A 21,116-nucleotide genomic window follows, 5' to 3' on the forward strand; every position below is an offset into this window, starting at 1 on the left:
ATCAAATCAAACTTTATTTGTCACACCTTACCGTGAAATGCTTACATAACCAACAGTGCAGTTCAAGGAGGGTTAAGAAAAGATGTATAAAATAAATGAAAGTAAAAAATAATAAAAAGTAGCACAATAAAATAACAATAAGGAGGCTACATACAGGGGGTACCGGTACAAAGTCAATGTGCGGGGGTACAGGTTAGTCGAGGTCATTTGTACTTGTAGGTAGGGGTGAAGTGACTATGCATACATAATTAACAGCGAGTAGCAGCAGTGTACAAAACAAATGGGGAGGGGGGGTTGTCAATGGTAAATAGTACGGTGGCCATTTGATGAATTGTTCAGCAGTCTTATGGCTTGAGGGTAGAAGCTGTTATTAAGGAGTCTTTTGGTCCTAGACTTGGCGCTCCGGTACCGCTTGACGTGCGGTAGCGGATAAAACAGTCTATGACTTCGGTGACTGGAGTCTGACAACTCTTGGTGCTTTCCTCTGACACCGCCTAGTATATAGGTCCTGGATGGCAGGCAGCTTAGACCCAGTGATGTACTGGGCCGTACGCACTACCCTCTGTAGCGCCTTATGGTCAGATGCCGAGCAGTTGCCATACCAGGCGGTGATGCAACCGGTCAGGATGCTCTCGATGGTGCAGCGGTAGAACTTTGAGGATCTGGGGACCCATGTCAAATCTTTTCAGTCTCCTGGGGGGGGGGGGGGGGTGTTGTGGTGCCCTCTTCATGACTGTCTTGGTGTGTTTGGACCATGATAGTTAGTTGGTGATGTGGACACCAAGAAATTTGAGACTCAAAAATGTGGAATAAGTCAAGGTGTATAAATACTTTCTGAAGGCGTTAAAATGTGCCAACATAGGATTTAGTTTTAGAATTTTTGCAATATAATTTATCGATCCGCTTCACAACAGCCCCGTAAATGTTAATGGGGGCATGTTCAGCTCATTTTTCTTGCTCACATTGAGGGAGACCTCCTCCCTATAGGTATTCTCATCATTGTCGGTGATCAGGCCTACTCTTACCACCTGGGGGCGGCCCATCAGGAACTCCGGGATCCAGTTGCAGAAGGAGGTGTTTAGTCCCAATGTTCTTAGCTTAGTGATGAACTTTGTGGGCACTATGGTGTTGAACGCTGAGCTGTAGTCAATGAACAGCATTCTCACATAGGGGTTCCTTTTGTCCAGGTGGGAAAGGGCAGTGTGGAGTGCGATTGAGATTGCGTAATCTGTGGATCTGTTGGGGCGGTATGTGAATTGGAGTGGGTCTAGGGTATCCAGGAGGATGCTGTTGATGTGAGCCATGACCAGCCTTTCAAAGCACTTCATGGCTACCGATGTGAGTGCTACTGGGCGGTAATCATTTAGGCAGGTTACCTTCACTTCCTTGTGCAAAGGGACTATGGTGGTCTGCTTGAAACATGTAGGTATTACAGACTTGGTCAGGGAGAGGTTGAAAATGTCAGTGAAGTCACTTGCCAGTTGGTCTGCGCATGCTTTGAGTACACGTCCTGGTAGTCCGTCTGGCCCCGCGGCTTTGTGAATGTTGACATGTTAAAAGGTCTTGCTCACATCAGCTATCGAAAGCTTTATCACAGAGTCATCCAAAACAGCTGGTGCTCTCGTGCATGCTTCAGTGTTGCTTTCCTCGAAGCGAGCATAAAAGGCATTTAGCTCATCTGGTAGGCTCACGTCACTGGACAGCTCGCGTCTGGGTTTCCCTTTGTAGTCTGTAATAGTTTTCAAGCCCTGCCACATCCGACAAGTGTCACAGCTGGTGTAGTAGGATTCAATCTTAATCCTGTATTGACGCTTTGCTTGTTTGATGGTTCGTCTGAGGGCATAGCGGGATTTCTTATTAGAGTCCGAATTAGTGTCCTGCTATTTGAAAGCGGCAGCTCTTGCCTTTGTCTCGATGCGGATGTTGCCTGTAATCCATGGCTTCTGGTTGGGATATGTACGTACGGTCACTGTGGGGACGACGTCGTCGATGCACTTATTGATGAAGCCAATGACTGATGTGGTATACTCCTCAATGCCATTGGATGAATCCAGGAACAAATTGTCCTGTAGCGTAGCATCCACGTCATCTGACCACTTCCGTAATGAGCGAGTCACTGGTACTTCCTGCTTTAGTTTTTGCTTGTAAGCAGGAATCAGGAGGATAGAATTGTGGTCGATTTTCCAAATGAAGGTTGGGGGAGAGCTTTGTATGCATCTGTGTGTGTGGAGTAAAGGAGTTTTTTTCCTATGGTTGCACATGTGACATGCTGGTAGAAAAGAGGTAAAACCGATTTAAGTTTGCATGCATTAAAGTCCCCGGCCTCTAGGAGCGCCACTTCTGGGTGAGCATTTTCTTCTTTGCTTTTGGCCTTATAGAGTTGGTTGAGTGCAGTTTTAGGGCCTGCATCGGTCTGTGCTGGTACATAGACGGCTACGAATGATAAAGATGGGAACTCTCTTGGTAGATAGTGTGGTCTGCAGCTTATCATAACGTACTCTACCTCAGGTGAGCAATACCTTGAGACTTCTTTAATATTAGATATTTCGCACTAGCTGTGTATGGCCGCTTAGGCTGTATGACTGCACTAACAACAACTTTGTTAATCTACCAGGTCTGAAAATAAGCCTCAGGGTTATTTGTGAAATGGTCACTGTATTATATGAACAGTGTCACACAAACACTATAGTAGTATTTGTATGCCATTTACAAACTGCATGTTTGCTATGAAATAACTCATTGAATATGCTTGTTGAGTACAATAAACTGTTATTGAGTAGATTTTCAATAGGACCTCTTAGAAGCAAATTAGATGCTCACATTTGTATGGTAAGTTAGTTCTTGAAATAGAATAGATACAAATAGATGTAATACAGATTTCAGAAAGGTATTACTGGCAGTAATGGAGCTCATATTAGACTGGTGGGCCAGCCAGTATCTGATGTCCTGATATTATCTGATGTCCTGATATTATAGGATGTCCTTATATTCCTGATGTGCTTATATTCCTGATGTCCTGATATTTCTGATGTGCTGATATTACTGATGTCCTGATCATCTGGATGTCCTAATATTCCTTACAGTGTCTTGCAAAACTATTCATCCCCCTTAGCGTTTTTCCTAATTTCTTGCGTTACAACCTGCAATTTAAATAGATTTTTGTTTGGATCTCATGTAATGAACGTACACAAAATAGTCCAAAAATTGTGTCCAAAAAAGTGAAATGAAAAAATAAAATGTCAAAGAAACTAAAATTTAAAAAACAGAAAAGTGTTGCGTGCATACAGTATGTATTCAGCCCCTTTGCTATGAAGCCCCTAAATATCTGTTGCAACCAATTACCTTCAGAAGTCACATAAATAGTTAAATTAAGTCCACGTGTGTGCAATCTAAGTGTCACATGATCTGTCACATGATCTCAGTATATACAGTGGGGAGAACAAGTATTTGATACACTGCCGATTTTGCAGGTTTTCCTACGCACAAACATGTAGAGGTCTGTATTTTTTTTATCATAGGTACACTTCAACTGTGAGAGACGGAATCTAAAACAAAAATCCAGAAAATCACATTGTATGATTTTTAAGTAATTAATTTGCATGTTATTGCATGACATAAGTATTTGATGACCTACCAACCAGTAAGAATTCCGGCTCTCACAGACCTGTTAGTTTTTCTTTAAGAAGCCCTCCTGTTCTCTACTCATTACCTGTATTAACTGCACCTGTTTGAACTCGTTACCTGAATAAAAGACACCTGTCCACACACTCAATCAAACACACTCCACCCTCTCTACAATGACCAAGACCAGAGAGCTGTGTAAGGACATCAGGGGTAAAATTATAGACCTGCACAAGGCTGGGATGGGCTACAGGACAATAGGCAAGCAGCTTGGTGAGAAGGCAACAACTGTTGGCGCAATTATTAGAAAATGGAAGAAGTTCAAGATGACGGTCAATCACCCTCGGTCTGGGGCTCCATGCAAGATCTCACCTCGTGGGGCATCAATGATCATGAGGAAGGTGAGGGACAGCCCGGAACTACACGGCAGGACCTGGTCAATGACCTGAAGAGAGCTGGGACCAGTCTCAAAGAAAACAATTAGTAACACACTATGCTGTCATGGATTAAAATCCTGTAGCGCACGCCAGGTCCCCTTGCTCAAGCCAGCGCATGTCCAGGCCCATCTGAAGTTTGCCAATGACCATCTGGATGATCCAGAGGAGGAATGGGAAAAGGTCATGTGGTCTGATGAGACAAAAATAGAGCTTTTGGGTCTAAACTCCACTCGCCGTGTTTGGAGGAAGAAGAAGGATGAGTACAACCCGAAGAACACTATCCCAACCGTGAAGCATGGAGGTGGAAACATCATTCTTTGGGGATGCTTTTCTGCAAAGGGGACAGGACAACTGCACCGTATTGAGGGGAGGATGGATGGGGCCATGTATTGCGAGATCTTGGCCAACAACCTCCTTCCCTCAGTAAGAGCATTGAAGATGAGTCGTGGCTGGGTCTTCCAGCATGACAACGATCCGAACCACACAGCCAGGGCAACTAAGGAGTGGCTCCGTAAGAAGCATCTCAAGGTCCTGGAGTGGCCTAGCTAGTCTCCAGACCTGAACCCAATAGAAAATCTTTGGAGGGAGCTGAAAGTCCGTATTGCCCAGCGATAGCCCCAAAACCTGAAGGATCTGGAGAAGGTCTGTTTGGAGGAGTGGGCCAAAATCCCTGCTGCAGTGTGTGCAAACCTGGTCAAGAACTACAGGAAACGTATGATCTCTGTAATTGAAACAAAGTTTTCTGTACCAAATATTAAGTTCTGCTTTTCTGATGTATCAAATACTAATGTCATGCAATAAAATGCTAATTAATTACTTAAAAATCATAAAATGTGATTTTCTGGATTTTTGTTTTAGATTCCGTCTCTCACAGTTGAAGTGTACCTATGATCAAAAAAATGACAGACCTCTCTACATGCTTTATAAGTAGGAAAACCTGCAAAATCGGCAGTGTATCAAATACTTGTTCTCCCCACTGTATATATACACCTGTTCTGAAAGGCCCCAGAGTCTGCAACACACCTAAGCAAGGGGCATCACCAAGCAAGCGGCACCATGAAGACCAAGGAGATCTCCAAATAGGTCAGGGACAAAGTTGTGGAGAAGTATAGATCAGGGTTGGGTTATAAAAAAATATCAAACTTTGAACATCCCACGAAGCACCATTAAATCCATTATTAAAACATGTTAAGAATATGGCATCCCAACAATCTTGCCAAGCGAGGGCTGCCCACCAAAACTCACGGACCAGGCAAGGAGGGCATTATTATGAGAGGCAACAAAGAGAACAAAGATAACCCTGAAGGAGCTGCAAAGCTCCACAGCGGAGATTAGAGTGCTTTCCATAGGACCACTTTAAGCCATGCACTCCACAGAACTGAGCTTTAAAGAAGAGTGGCCAGAAAAAAACCATTGCTTAAAGAAAAAAATAAGCAAACACGTTTTGTGTTCACATGTTGGGAGACTCCCCAAACTTATATTCTGGTCAGATGAGACTAAAATTGAGCTTTTTGGGCATCAAGGGAAATGCTATGTCTGGTGCAAACCCAACACCTCCCATCACCCCGAGAACACCATCCCCACAGTGAAGCGTGGTGGCAGCATCATGCTGAGGGGATGTTTTTCATCTGCAGGGACTGGAAAACTGGTCAGAATTGAAGGAATGAAGGATGGCGCTAAATTATAGGGAAATTCTCGAGGAAAACCTGTTTCAGTCTTCCAGAGATTTGAGACTGGGACAGAGATTCACCTTCCAGCAGGACAATGACCCTAAGCATACTGCAACACTCGAGTGATTTAAGGGGAAACATTTCAATGTCTTGGAATGGCCTAGTCAATGACTTAAAGACTGCTGTACACCAGCGGAACCCATACAACTTGAGGGAGCTGGAGCAGTTTTGCCTTGAATAATGGTAAAAAATCCCAGTGGCTAGATGTGTCAAGCCTATAGAGACATACCCCAAGAGACTTGCAACCGTAATTGCTGCAAAAGGTGGCTCTACAAAGTATTGACTTTTTTTTTGGGGGGGGGGGGGGGGGGGGTGAATAGTTATACACGCTCAGGTTTTCTTTTTTTGTGTTATTTCTTATTTCAAGGGGGTGAATACTTTCACAAGCCACTGTACGTGCTGATATTCCTGATGTGCTGATATTCCTGATGTCCTTACATTCCTGATGTGCTCTTTTAGGAGGTACGCTTCACACTGGACCGCTGTGCCGGGGCCACCGTCATGGAGATGGAAGGAGTGGGCAGCTGGCTCACCACAGAGGACCACTCGTCCTGTGAGGTCACTGGTGTCACGCCCAACCTGGACAGGTAGCCTACTCTCTCTCTCTGTCTCTCTCTCTGTCTCTCTCACTGTCTCTCTCTCTCTCTCTCTCTCTCTCTCTCTCTCTGTGTCTCTCTCTCTGTCTCTGTCTCTCTCTCTCTCTCTCTCTCTCTCTCTCTCTCTCTCTCTCTCTATTTGCATCTGTCTTTGTTGCTCCCACACTCCTTCTTTATTTCTCTCTTTCTCTCTCCCTTTATCTTTCTGTCTTTCTTTTTCTCACTCTTTTTCTTTCTTTCTCTCTCGCTCTTTCTTTCTTTCTTTCTTTCTTTCTCTCATTCTCCCTCTATTTCTCCCTCCATCCTCCTATCTTCACCCTCTATTATTCCTCACATCTCTCTCTCTCTCTCTATCTCTCTCTCTGTCTCTCTCTCTCTCTCGCTCTCTCTCTCTCTTTCTCTCTCACGCTCTCTCTCTCTCTCTCTCTGTCTCGGTGTCTCTCTCTCTCTTCTCCTTTATACAGAATACACACCTTTTACATAGTCAAACTCAGAACACCAGATTGGTGGGGGACAAGGCTATGTATTACGGGTTGAAAAAGTACCGCAGTAGAACATAGGGATGGATAGGTGTCTGAAAAGATGTACTGACAGTGATGTTCATTTCTTCCCCAGGCACCTGAATGGGACCCAGGTGTTACAGCTGGGTGGAGTCAATGAGGACCTGCCCTATGTCTACCCACAGTTACAACACAAACACTTTACTGGCTGCATCAGGAACCTCATTGTCGACAGCAAGGTAACACTCACTACAATGTGTTTCTTCCCAATCATCACACACCATGAAAAGGCATGGGAAGCGATTTAGTTCTTATACAACACATAACATTGGGGCGGCAAGGTAGCCTAGTGGTTAGAGCGTTGGACTAGTAACCGGAAGGTTGCAAGTTCAAAAGCCCCGAGCTGACAAGGTACAATCTGTCGTTCTGCCCCTGAACAGGCAGTTAACCCACTGTTCCTAGGCCGTCATTGAAAATAAGAATTTGTTCTTAACTGACTTGCCTGGTTAAATAAAGGTAAAATAACAAATAAATAAAAAACATCTCCATTGTAAAGAGTTATAAAAGTGTGGTCTTTACACCACTTACATATGCTGCAGGCAGGCAGCATGTTGTTATAAAACTGGATACAGCATCTCGCATAAATGCTTTCAAACACTTTCACACCTTCCTCAGGGACATTGCCACAACAGCGCTTCTATAGAAAAGGTATGCTCCGAGATCGCATTCAGCGCACATCCACTAGACACAGTCTGAACTGGTAGCTATGCCACTATGGCAACAGTCGTCACGGGGAGGACAGAGGTCCTTCTGCCCATGTGACTCCATGACACTGTGTGACACTGGGAACTAAAGGTATTTGTCACTAAAACACTCTCCTGCTCACCCTGCGGACTACAAAACGCAGGGCTGAGGTTCGATACAATATTCATAGATCTCTTATTGTAGAGTGGAAAACACTGGGGGCGTGGGTGGAACATGTGAGAGAGGGGGAAGACAGGAGGAAAGGAGGAGGATGTCTGTGCCATTGAACCTGTGACATCGGGGTGAATGTTTGGGCAAGAGAAGGGAAGGGCGGATTTTTCGACTTCAATTGTTTTTCTATTCTGAATCTACTGTACATCTTTCCACCCTGTCACAGTTGATTTATGTTACTCTCTTTCATCGCTTCTCTCTCTCTATTTGTTTGTATCTCTCCTCCTCTCTGGGACAGATTAACTATACTATGAGTCTGCAACCATGCAATAATGGTTTTCATTTAAAAAAAAAAATAATGATCAGTAAAGTGAATATGAAGAAAAAGCAGTTTGTAGATGAAAACACTCTTTTCTTTATAAAGTAACTTGTGAAAACATTGCATGTAACATTTTCCATTTAGCGTTCACTTAAAGTGACTAACATTCATGCAAGCGTACATTTTTCATATGGGTGGCCCAATGGGAATCGAACCCAAGATCCTGCCGTTGCAAGCGCCAAGAACACAGGACCAGACATTTCACAAATTATTAACAAATCTTCATCATCTATCCAACTCTGTTCCACTCTCTCTATCCCATTTCTATATTTCTGAGTGAGGCAGAGACGGGTACTCATGACTGGGAAAGTCTGCTAGTTATGTTTGGTGAAAAATGTGATCATGATTGGCATCTCACACACATCAACAAACACAAACTTGCACGCGTACTCACAACCACACCGAGATGTATGTTGGATCTTTGAGTGTGCGTAGTAACTCTCTGTAAATCAGTATCGAGCTCCATCTTGAGAAGGATCAGACTTAAAGTGCCCAGCTCTATGGTGAGGTCAGAACCAATTTGTACCTTGCTGCACATTGGCTCAACGGCTACCGAGCAGCCAGCTGCGCTGAACGGTGTTAACTCAGAAACGGGGAGATTGGACATATTAATGTCCTTTATGATATGCTATTGTGAGCAGGACTTAAGATTTCAAGGTATTCCTGTCCTTTCACAGCATTGCCCTCCGCCAGCTCCTTTGTGTCCCTGTAGATTGGTTTGATCCTATGAAAACCCAGTCATTTGCATTCCAAGAAATTGCATGAAAGGTGAATGCATGAAGGTGCTGAGGGGGAACCTCAAGTTTCACTGACCTTTGCCCTCAGTTTTTTGGAATACTAGCAATTGTTCTTTCGTTCTCTCTTTCCCTCTCTCTCTATCCGTCTCCTTCTCTCACTTGTATCTATCCCCGTGCCTCCCTTTTTTACCTGTCTACTGCTCTCTCCCATTTCTATTTTACTATGTCAATTTCTCCCTCTGGTGTACATATCCTACTCCCCCTCTCCATCTCTGTCCTCTCTCCATCTCTCCCCCCCCCCCCCCCCCCCCCCCCCCCCCCCCCCCCCTACACAGTTCTATGACTTGGGCACTCCAGCGGACTCTGTGGGCAGCTCCCCAGGGTGCCTGACTACGGATGGGAGCTGTGTCAACGTGGGCATCCCCTCCTGTGGCCCTCGGGGTCGCTGCCATGGAGAGTGGGGCTCCTTCAGCTGCCAGTGCATACCGGGGTACACTGGGACTCAGTGTGAGCAGGGTACGTACCGCAATGCCAGCACCGAGACCAACATGTATGTGATGAGTGCTTGTTTGGAGGGCAATGCGTGAGGGCATTGATGAATTGGATTTGTTCGATTAGATGAAATGAATGTCAACGAGGTCAAATGTGTTAATGAGTGCAATCAGATAGCTATCATGGGGAAGGTGTGTGTGTGTTCAACTTTCATTAGTTCAGGATACACATGGTCTACTGAAATGCTTGCTTGCAGGTTCCTTCTTGACAATAAACAACATCAATAAGAAATAATAAAAGATGAAAATAGGAACATAAAGTAAATGGCTCAGTAGAATAAAATGTTTACAATATTTACACATGCTTTGGAGAAGGGATGATTGGGGGAGAAATGTTTAAATTGTGCAGTATTTTGCAATCATAATATATCTGGTAGCAGCAGTTGTGATGTGTGTGTAGCAGTTGTGATGTGTGTGTGGCAGTTGTGACGTGTGTGTGAGTGTGTGAGTGCGTTTGTGCTAAGGTGCAGAGAATCAGAGCAGGCGATCAGTCCAGTTCAAGTGTTCAGCAGTCTGATGGCTTGTAGATGGAAACTGTCTTGTGCGTGTCTATGCGTGTGTCTGTGTGGTGTGGGAGGACTAATTGGAGGACTAATTCACTGGTGGTCAAATGGAAGATGAAATAAATGCGTGGGCACGTGTTTGATCTAAGTTTAAGGCGTGGGATGGCCTGGGACGCAGTATAGTATGTGTATCTCTTGAATTCACTCTGGATGAATGTCAGTTCGGACTCCTGTGTACTGTGTTGATGGTGGGATGTCTAGCTAACACGTTGTCTTGTGTTTTGTTGGCAGAAGTTCCAGAGTATTCCTTTGATGGGCGGAGTCATGTTCATTACCAGTTGGCATCTCCTCTGCCAGCCCGGCGGACCCAGGCACAGGTTCTGGTCCGGACCCGCAAACATGGTAGTGCCATCCTCAGCCTACTGTCCAAGGAACAGACTGAATACCTGCGCTTAGAGGTGAGACTTTCTCTGTGTGTGTCTCTCTCTCTCTCTGTCTCTCTCCCTGTCTCTCTCTCTCTCTCGCTCTCGCTCTCTCTCTCTCTCTCTCTCTCTCTCTCTCTCTTGCTCTCTCTCTCTCTCTCTCTCTCTCTCGCTCTCTCTCTCTCTCTCGCTGTTTCTCTCTCTCTCTCGCTCTCTCTCTCTCTCTCTCTCTCTCTTTATACTGTATCTCTTTATATCTTCTCTTGACTCACCCGTTTGTCTCTCTCTCTATATCTTCTCTTGACTCACCCATTTCTCTCTCTCTTTATATCTTCTATTGACTCACCCGTTTGTCTCTCTCTATATATCTTCTCTTGACTCACCCATTTCTCTCTCTCTTTATATCTTCTCTTGACTCACCCGTTTGTCTCTTTCTCTATATCTTCTCTTGACTCACCCGTTTCCCTCTCTCTTTATATCTTCTCTTGACTCACCCGTTTGTCTCTCTCTTTATATCTTCTCTTGACTCACCCATTTCTCTCTCTCTTTATATCTTCTCTTGACTCACCCGTTTCCCTCTCTCTTTATATCTTCTCTTGACTCACCCATTTCTCTCTCTCTATATATCTTCTCTTGACTCACCCGTTTGTCTTTAAATCTCTGTTTCTCTTGACTCACCCATTTCTCTCTCTCTATATATCTTCTCTTGACTCACCCGTTTGTCTTTAAATCTCTGTTTCTCCTGACCATGGGAGCTCATAATATGCTTTCATGTGCCCATAAAATGTTTCTTGTCATCCCAACGGCGTGGATTGCGGTTAACCATAACATTAGTGTCATCCGTTACGTGTACCGCTGTTTCTACAACATTTTCTCTCATCCCCCCCAAACCTTCTCCATCATCCACATACCTTCACTACAATGCCACAACGTGGGGAGTGGATTCATCACAGGAACATAAATGTCAGGCGTTTTCTGTGTGCAGCCAGTGTGAAATGCACCAATTTGGCAAACCTCCTCCGCTATGAACCCCTAACAGAAGTGCAACGTTATAGCTTTTAAATCAGCCCTACATTTTCATGCGTTTCTCTTGGCTGAATGTATGCTCAGTCTGCGGAGGCTTTCAGAAGGAGCTTGAGATGCGCCTCACACTCCAAGGACTCCTTGTTCTTAGGGGAAATAGCTCCGTTTTATTTTTGCACCTGGCTCACAGTGACGTGTTTAGATTTCCGATTGCAGCTTTTTTTCTTTCTTTTTTTCTCTCTCGCTGTTCTCCTTTCTAAATCGTCACTGATTTAATTATCTGTATGCTATCAGACTGGCGTGAGGAGAGCGCTGAGATGTGCTGCTCCCTCTGGAGTGGCAGGCTAGAGATTTCGTTAGCGCAGCTCGCAGTGTGACTCGTGTGGGTGGAGCCTCACAGTGGTAGCCCCACTTCCTTTTTTCATTCCCTCTGTCTTTTTCTCGTCCTCCGTCCTGATGGAGGGATGGGAGCTCCTGGGGGTTTCTTGGGAGAGAGGCGTCTCTGATATGTAAGGGGACCCACTGCCCAGTGGGTAGGCTAGCATTAACTTTCACTTCTAGCCCTGGTGATGGCACAGCAAGACAAAATAGGTGATAATTGTCATTTTAACATTGTTAACACCAATGAAACAAAGAGGAGGAGAAGCCTTGAGCAAAAGCCCTCCTCTCAATTCATACTCCTTGTCTGGTAGCCTGCATATGGACTCTTATTGTACCGGTCACATGTCCTCTGCCCTCTCTCTCTATGCCTCGATGCCTTAGATTATGAGAGATGCACTGGATCCCACGTGTGTCCAAGATCAGAAATGTTTCTGATTGTCTGACAGCTATATGGCTTTCTCTCTCTCTCTCTCTGCCTACACACTGTGTGTGAATGGGTAGGTAGCATGGATCGATGTACTGTATAAGGAGTGAGCTACTTCATTCAGCCAGCTGGCGGTTATATAGAAGGCTTTTGAAAGTAATAAAGAGGCTGCCGATCTGGAAGGACGCAGAGATAATATACTGTACACAGAGATAATATACTGTACACAGTGATAAGACAGAGTTTACATAAGCATTCACAGCCTAATGCAGATTGGGGACAGAGCAGCGCTCCCTGGGTGCAGTGGAGGGAATTGCCAGCCACCCCGAACCTCCGTTCCCACCAGAGAGAGAGCGAGAGAGAGAGAGCGAGAGAGAGAGAGCGAGAGAGAGAGAGCGAGAGAGCGAGAGAGAGAGAGAGAGAGAGAGAGAGAAAGAGAGAGAGAGAGAGAGAGAGAGAGAGCATGAAGCAGAGCACATTCCCATTCAGCTTTAATTGGGGGGGGATCATGAGGTGCTTGGCAGCACTCGCTTAGTCTGGTAAAAGCGCCATCCCACTGAGGTCTAAAGATAATTAATAGTTCATTAGGAAACCTTGAAATAAGCAATGGTTCATCAGGGAAACAACCTTGGAGCCATCTTAGTGGAGCTCACTGCTTATTCTCATGCATCTGAGCCAGCTGATGGGGTGGTGTATCAGGAGGTGAGCAGTTCACTGTTTTAGCCTTTTAGCTTGGGGGGGGGGGGGGGGGTAAAGGCTGAGGTATACGTGAGAAACTCTGCCCCCATCTCCTCTCTTCCTGCTCGTCTCATACCTCTGTTTACGTCGGCATCAGCGGTGGAGTAAAATGGAGTGTTTGCAAATTATGCCCGGTGGGAGCCTTGCAGGAAAAAATATTTTTTTATTGAAATGAAGGCTGCTTCTCACCATATCAATGGCCCGTAGACTAACACTCGCCTCGTTTTGGATTTGCGTGCCTGGCTGCAAATAAACCGTTTTGTCTTCAATGAATATTGCTCTCTGAAAGTCAAGTGATTAGCATTCGAGCTAGGCTGAAATGGAATCATTTTCTTTTCAAGATTTGAGGAAAGAGAGAAGCTTGTTGCATAAAAAAAAATGTCTGTTTCATTTCATTGGTATGTCCTGCTTTCTAATGAAAACTGTCAGGCTCTGTGGATCCGAGGTAATAAAGGTGAGCTTCAACAGAAGACAAGATAAAGTTGGTCTCGTCATGTTGTTTTGTTGAGCTAGGATTTACCAGTGAGATTGGGACTGAGATCAATGGAGCTTGTTGTTGTTGTGAAACAGAGTTGAGAGAGCGAGAGGAAGAGAACGAGGGAGATAAGAACAAAGATAGGAATAGGCCAAAGGACTGAGGGAGAGGTTGGTAGAGATATGGAAAGAGAGAGAGACACACAGAGAGAGAGCGAGAGAGAGAGACGCGCACGGTGGTAAATTATTGGTAAATGCTAGAGAAAGGAAGTTCTTTGAAAATGTGAGCAGCCCAGAAAGTGATTGTATGTCATAGAGCCCAGATGACCCACCCTCTAGACGAAAAGTTAAAAAGAGAGTTGCTGAATAAATGGAGGCGTATTGAATTCCCCAGGCCCTGATGTTTCCAATTACGGGGGAGCTATGTTTAATTCAGTTAGTGTGTGGCAGGGTCTTATCAGAGCCAGCCCTCAGTGATTATACTGTTTCCTCATGGTCCCAGAGTCACAGAATCCTCATCCTCCTGCCATTTTTCTTCCCTCTAGCTCCGTCTTTTGTCTGCCCTCACATTCATGTCCTCTGCCTGTGTATCAGAAGAGCTACGCTGGCTTATTGAGTGGATTGTCCAACTGCTATTGGCTTTGTTTACTGCATCTTAACTCTCTTGGTTGTTGTGTATAGGGGTTTGTTGGGGTGGACTTAAGAGGGGTCTCTGGAATCTTCAATGATGAAAAGTATTGACTCTCTTGTGAGAGTTCTATGCCAGCAGTAGTCTGAAGTCAATAACCCCTCTACCCTTTCCTCTCCCCTTCTCCTTCAGATCTACTAGGACCTACTGTCCTACTGCTATAACCCTCTCTCCTCTCCTGCAGATCTACCAGGACCTACTGTCTGTTTTCTATAACTCTCTCCTCTCCTCCAGATCTACCAGGGCCTACTGGCTGTCTTCTATAGCTCTCTCCTCTCCTCCAGATCTACCAGGGCCTACTGTCTGTCTTCTATAACTCTCTCCTCTCCTCCAGATCTACCAGGACCGACTGTCTGTTTTCTATAACTCTCTCCTCTCTTCCAGATCTACCAGGGCCTACTGGCTGTCTTCTATAGCTCTCTCCTCTCTTCCAGATCTACCAGAGCCTACTTGCTGTCTTCTACAACTCTCTCCCCTCCTCCAGATCTACCAGAGCCTACTGGCTGTCTTCTATAACTCTCTCCTCTCCCCCAGATCTACCAGGACCTACTGTCTGTCTTCTACAACTCTCTCCTCTCCTCCAGATCTACCAGGGTCTACTGGCTGTCTTCTATAACTCTCTCCTCTCCTCCAGATCTACCAGGGCCTACTGGCTGTCTTCTATAACCTGGGAGACGGAGACTACAACCTGACACTGCCCTCCTATCGCCTGGACAATGGTGAGTGGCACGAGGTCTACCTGGATCGACACGACAACGAGCTGACCCTGCGTCTGGATGGGGGCGGGGGCAGACGGGAGGCCAGCGCGGCTCCAGGCCGGAGCCGAGAGATCATCACCGACCCAACAGTGGTGATGCTGGGAAACGCCTTCCCCTCAGGCTCCAACAAGAGCTTCCTCGGTGAGAAGACTGCAGGGAATGGGGCATGATGGGAAAGGGCTAGGCTGGGCGTGCGAGGCAGACAGTTAGTGACAGATGGAGAACAGAGCATTCTAAAGTGCAGCCATAATTAGGGGCTTTATCAATTCATAATCCGCTTTTTAGTGAGATTACAAAGTATTGTATTGCCGATTATAAATTATTCATATGACTGGTGAATAAATCATTCACACAAATGCATCTTTAGAGTTAGGGGATGATGGCTGCCCTAGGGGAGGTTGGTATGAGATGGATAAAGTGTGAGGCGGCTATGAGAGTGTGCAGTGCAGTGCTCTGCAGTGCTGTGGATATGGCATGTGACATGCAGGGAGAGAGACAGTAGAATGTGCAAATACAAGGGTGGTCAGCCAACTTTGCCTCAGGCAGAAACAGACAGTGTGCATGTTTATTAAATGGACTTTAAAAGCCTTTTCCCTGAAAGACTAGTGTGTAAGCGCGTCAGACCATGGCAAAGAAAGTAAGTGGTGTGTGTGTGTGGTGTGTGTGTGTGTGTGTGTGTGTGTGTGTGTGCTTGATTATCATTCTGTCCTCTCCTCTCGCTTAAGGTTGCATGCGGGACCTGAGGCTGAACGGTCGATACGTACCTCTGGATGGCCAGTCCAGAGACGGGGTCTCTGTGGTCAGCTCCCAGGGGCTCTCCGTAGGCTGCTCCTCCGACTCCTGCAAGAGGAACCAGTGTAGCCCCCCCTTCACCTGCGTTGACCTCTGGAGAGTCCATGAGTGCAGGTATGCACAATCGAACACAATTATCAAATCTCTCTCTCTATAGCTTATGCAAACACACCGAGGCCCTCTCGGTCTTCTTCAAGGACTACAGCCTCCGAAGCCAGTGGCTCATCCTCTCTTTAATCTTCGACAAACATCCCCTCATCCCCCATCAGTCAGAGGCACAGTGCAGGGGGCCTGGAAAAAAACTGGCCCTTTGATACACCTCAGTCCTGCGGGGCTGGCTGTAAACATGCCTGAGTCAAATGTTGACAGGCAGTGTGTGGGCAGCTATTTGACTCAGGCCCGCTGTTCTAGCTCCTCTCTCTGATCCTGGTAATGGTGGTGGTTTTAAGAGGCTGTCGAAAGACACAGGGATGTGTTGTCTTTCAACAGCCTGCAGGCTGCTCGTCGTCACTGCTGCTCGTCAGCCGGGTTTAATGCTCTGTGTGAGTTCTGCTGGAGTCAGCCTGGTTTAATGCTCTGTGTGAGTTCTGCAGGAGTCAGCCTGGTTTAATGCTCTGTGTGAGTTCTGCAGGAGTCAGCCTGGTTTAATGCTCTGTGTGAGTTCTGCAGGAGTCACCCTGGTTTAATGCTCTGTGTGAGTTCTGCAGAAGTCAGCCTGGTTTAATGCTCTGTGTGAGTTCTGCAGGAGTCCAACTGGTTTCACATCATACGTGTGTACGCCGATGTGTGTCTCTGTGTCTGGGCGTATCTGAATCACAGAGCAACCACACCGTAACATTTGTTTTCACAGAAGGGGAAGCAAGATGCAGGTAACATGGAAAAGAGTCGAAATCATGAGTAACTATTTCATTGAGATACATTGATTTTGACCAACACACTGTGTAATCCTCAGAACACAGTGGAGGACCAAAATAGGAGCAGGAAATCAGAAAGGAGAGATCTAACCTCTGTTTTATCTCTCTCTTTGTCTCCTCTTGCTCCTCCCTCCATCTTTTGTTTTTAGATGTCCCCCTGGCCACATGGTGAAGGTGAACGGTACTGGAAAGTTCTGCGTCTACACCCTGTGTGCCAGTCGGCCGTGCCACCGGGGCACCTGTGTGGCACAGTCGCCCTCCAAGTTCACGTGCCACTGCCCCGAGGGCTACCGGGGGCGCCACTGCGAGGTGGCGCTGGCCATCTACCGAGACGACGTGGGCCTGAGCTTCAGCTCCCTGTTCGCCATTTGCATCTGCTTCATGGCTCTGCTAGGTAGCTATACCAACTACTGCCTGCTCTGGCTCTGGTGACTGACCGCCCCACCTGTCTGTCTGTCTGTCTGTCTGTCTGTCTGTCTGTCTGTCTGTCTGTCTGTCTGTCCGCCTGCCACCCCTCCGTCCATCTGTTTCTCTGTCTGCCTGTCTGTGTCATCTCCATGGTAACACTGGACAAACCTTCTCTTTTTTGCTCTTCTCCCCATCCCGTTCAACCGCTTGTCGCGACCATCTCCCCTATCGTTCTATCAGCTGAAGTAGAGCACTGTGCTGTAAATCCATTGACAGGTCTAGTAGAAATTGCCTGAGTCAAACAGTGACAGTGTGTGGGCAGTGTAATGGGCCGTGCTATGGTAGCAAGGTCCAGCTTATACTCTAGTTATAACAGGCAGTGCAAATGAGTCCCTTTTGACCTTTTGACCAGTACTCAGTAGTCCACCTTGTCGTAGTCAGGCACTAGATCAGTTGTTAATGTGCTGGCCGTCTCCCGCTGTCCTCCCCTCTACCCTCATTGGACATTCAGCTTCAGCCGTCGCTCCAAACAGACCTAAAAAACGATTGCTAAGCTCAAAATGATAATTTCCCCTCTCGTACCTTTGCTTAATTTTAAAGGCAACATGACCTTGATCATCCACAGCCACTGTTGCTTTTTAAGTGTTCATTACTTGATTTGTAGGCGCACAATGTGCTGTTTACCGAAGCCCAAAGAAAGTGAGATCAATGCACTGGGGTTTTGGATAGAATTTCAATTGGCCAAGCATTCCACGCACAGAAACGTAAGTATCAAGAGAGAGGTTTTCTTCCCAGCTGCATTCAATCCAGTTTGTTTGGAGTCAATCCAAGCAGTTCAATAACTGGGAGTGTAAAGGGCTCTGGGTCTCTTGACATTAAGCCGAACAAAAAGCATCTCATTCTGAGGCTTCCTTTTCTTAACGGCTAATAGGTTTATGGCATGACGCGAACGCTGTACGCCTCCACCTCCTCACCCACTCCAATTCCTCCTCTCACCCACCTCTCTCCTCCGCTGGATGCTGAAGGAACCTCTCCCTTCTCTCACGCCTTCTCAGCTAGCTAATGTACAGCTGTGAGGAAATAGCAAGAGGCCTACTCCTCTTGTCCGAAAAGCAGGTCTCAGTAAAGCTTGCCAGAACTATACTGGATAGGGAAAAATTTAACCTGTGAAAATTCCCCAATGTTCAGTTTTGCTGTCATAGACTAAAAGCTCAAATATTTTTTGTTGGGAATAAGCTGTGCCTTTTGACTGCAGTGTGTGGGCGTTTGTAGGAGGGTGGTGTTAGGCTCAGTTAAAGGGTCCAGCTTTTAGGTCTTGCTTGTTCGATCAATGATCAGTGTGTAGCCCTAAAGGACCAATTTAGGCCCGTAGAGCCACAGAGATAATAGCAGGTGTAGTGCGCCGGGTGTGTGCTGCCAATGTGCCTTAAATTGAGGGGCAGAGAGGACATCTCTCCAGATATTGTACCTCCTGATATTTGTGTTTTCCCCCCCGACAATTTGAATAGCCAATAATGCCTTGTTTTTTGCAGACTTGCAGCCTCTCCTCTGGCTATGTTTGTTTGTATGTCTCAGTATGCCCCTTAGCCACCCAGCGGGCTCTAACCTATGACTACAGGATGCTCTGACTTTTACACCACTGTGCCAGAGGGCTTGTCATGGGCACGATCAACGATTACAGTATAATGACGTCATCTACTGTATGAGTAGGGTCAGTTAGTCTGCAGGTGTTTCAAGGTTGTCCAGTGACCTCAACGATAAGAGACAAATGCAAAAAGGCACAGGTGTCCACAGTGTACAGAAGTGGGAATTTACAGAACGAACCCCCTACGTGGTGGAATGTACAGAATAAATCCCTGTTTGACTCCATAGTAGGGGTAGCTGATTGGGTAACATGCTGTGGTTGCCGGCCTAACCTCTCCACCCGTGAGAAGAGCCTAGCTACCCATGGAGCTGGACCGCTTGGGTCTGTTTGGTGGTTGCGTATCCGTGGAAACACTCAGGGTTGCTGATGCGGAAGTGAATTGACGAGCAGTGTCCTACTGCTTCCTCTCCTCACGCCAGGGCTCCTTATAAAAACACAGTGAGTCAGAACTCTGAACTGAGAGGGAGAGATGGAGAGGCCTCACACACATCATCCTATTAATGGTGAATTTAACCAGATTGCACCTCGAATCACTATACTAGAAACACAATGTGCATGGCAATCCACACAATACAATGCACACAGCGTCTTATCTGAAATAGAGAGATTGATGTACTTCTCATTTCATTTTATTGAATGAAATGGTATAGCAAGACACATCGCCAACTGCTACTTGAGTCACTTAGTGAGACATTTCTAAACATTTGTTTGTGAGAGTGTATTTTACTCGGCATCCCCAAATGGTTAAGTCAGTGCGAGGATTATTTTTTAGAGGACAGGGTTGAAATCAGTGAACCAACAAGTGGTCCTGTTTCTGCCACGGCCAAATAGCTCAAATGCTGTTGTTGTGACACATTTGAATCTGCTTGTCACGTGTGCTCTCTCACCAGCCTGCTCGTTATGGCGCACACCTGTCTCCTTCGTTACCATCAGCGCATTATGACACTCACCTGGACTCCATCACCTCCTTGATTTACCTGCCCTACCCGTGTCACTCCCTTTGGTTCCTTCCCCAGGCGCTATTGTTTCTGTTCCAGTGTTAAGTCTGTGCGTTGTTTGTGTTTTTTGGTTTGATGTGGCATTTATTTATTTGATTAAAACACTCACTCCCTGAACTTGCTTCCCCGACTCTCAGCGCACATCGTTACACTGCTCTCCTCAAATGTCCCCATACTTGTCAAATCCCTACCTGTGTATGGTGTATAGAATCACATTCTTTTAATGAATATATAAATAGGTTGGACGAACGTTAGAGTAGTGCGATACTATTTCATGTACTTTTGAATTGACAAGCATCCTTTTGTCACTATGTAAAGCTCTTTGCCATAAGATATTTGAATCACATGTATAATAAAACACTATTCTCAGAACCCGTTTGTCTTCATAATTTGTTTCCCATACTCATATCCTCGTCTTTCTCTATCATTCCCATTGATTCTGATTCAACCTTTGTTCTTTGTCTTTAATCAGTAATATTTATGTTGTCTTCTTCCTACTTTGCTACCGAAACTGCTTGTTGATTGATGTCTGCATAATCTATATTGTTTGTCTAATAATTCACAGTAAACCTGTTATTGACTAATTGTGAAAAGTATTGATCTCTAGCAAGATACAACATCAATTATCCATCATTAGGAATACAGAGAGAATGTTTCTAACTACACTGGTACAGAGTGTTGTCTACCAGCTGTGTGTGTGACAACAGGTTCTAAGAGACTGTAAATCTGGCAAGTGAAGCGACACACTGAAAACTCATGGTTGAAAGGAATGGAACAGCTTGGTTCTCCACTATTTCAAGGTGCTGACTGATATTCTGGATAACTGACACACACACACACACACACACACACACACACACACACACACACACACACACACACACACACACACACACACACACACACACACAAACACAAACACACACACACACAGAGAGAGAGACAGGGAAGTCAGTCGGACTTCCCTGTGTGTGTGTATGTATTCGTGTGTGCAGTGTAGGCTCGGCCTAATCCCTTCAGTCCTGCACTCAGTTCCAGATTAGTATAGCTTTTCATCCTAAAGTCTGAGTCTGTTGTGAGGTGGGATTGAAAAAGTAGTCTCAGTCAGAGAGAGAGGAATACAAATATACCTCTTTTATGTCTCCTCTTTATTGTCCTTCCTGTATCCGGATTAGTTTCCACGGTGACAAGCACAAATGCCACAGCTGCTATACGGTGATGTTGGCTGGAGCCTTTTAAATGTGTCTCTGGACTGTGTGTCTCTTAGAAAAAAGGGTATTTGGCTGTCCCTACAGGAAAACCCTTTGAAGAACCCTTTTGGTTCAAGGTAGAACCCTCCTGGCTTCCATGTAGAACCGTTTCCACAGAGTTCTACATGGAGCCCAAAAGGGCTGTACTTGGAACCAAAAAGGGTTATCCTATGGAGTCTACACTGTGGGTTTGGAGCCTCAGCTGGCTCTTTGCTAGAGATGGAATGAGGGT

At 45.8% G+C, this 21,116-nt stretch overlaps 1 protein-coding gene across 1 annotated transcript in view; it reads left to right on the top strand.

The window, feature by feature from the left end:
• Window positions 1-21,116, top strand: part of LOC110526935 (neural-cadherin) — a 186,056-nt gene that overhangs the window by 158,313 nt on the left and 6,627 nt on the right. Inside the window, exons 25-31 of the mRNA XM_036980609.1 lie at window positions 6,248-6,375; window positions 7,000-7,123; window positions 9,251-9,431; window positions 10,261-10,427; window positions 14,754-15,018; window positions 15,603-15,783; window positions 16,733-16,977. Of these exons, the coding sequence (XP_036836504.1) occupies window positions 6,248-6,375; window positions 7,000-7,123; window positions 9,251-9,431; window positions 10,261-10,427; window positions 14,754-15,018; window positions 15,603-15,783; window positions 16,733-16,977 (1,291 nt within the window). The remainder of the gene's footprint in view (window positions 1-6,247; window positions 6,376-6,999; window positions 7,124-9,250; window positions 9,432-10,260; window positions 10,428-14,753; window positions 15,019-15,602; window positions 15,784-16,732; window positions 16,978-21,116) is intronic.

Source organism: Oncorhynchus mykiss, chromosome 6 (assembly GCF_013265735.2).
Source record: "Oncorhynchus mykiss isolate Arlee chromosome 6, USDA_OmykA_1.1, whole genome shotgun sequence".
In the NCBI taxonomy this organism is placed as follows: Eukaryota; Metazoa; Chordata; class Actinopteri; order Salmoniformes; family Salmonidae; genus Oncorhynchus; species Oncorhynchus mykiss.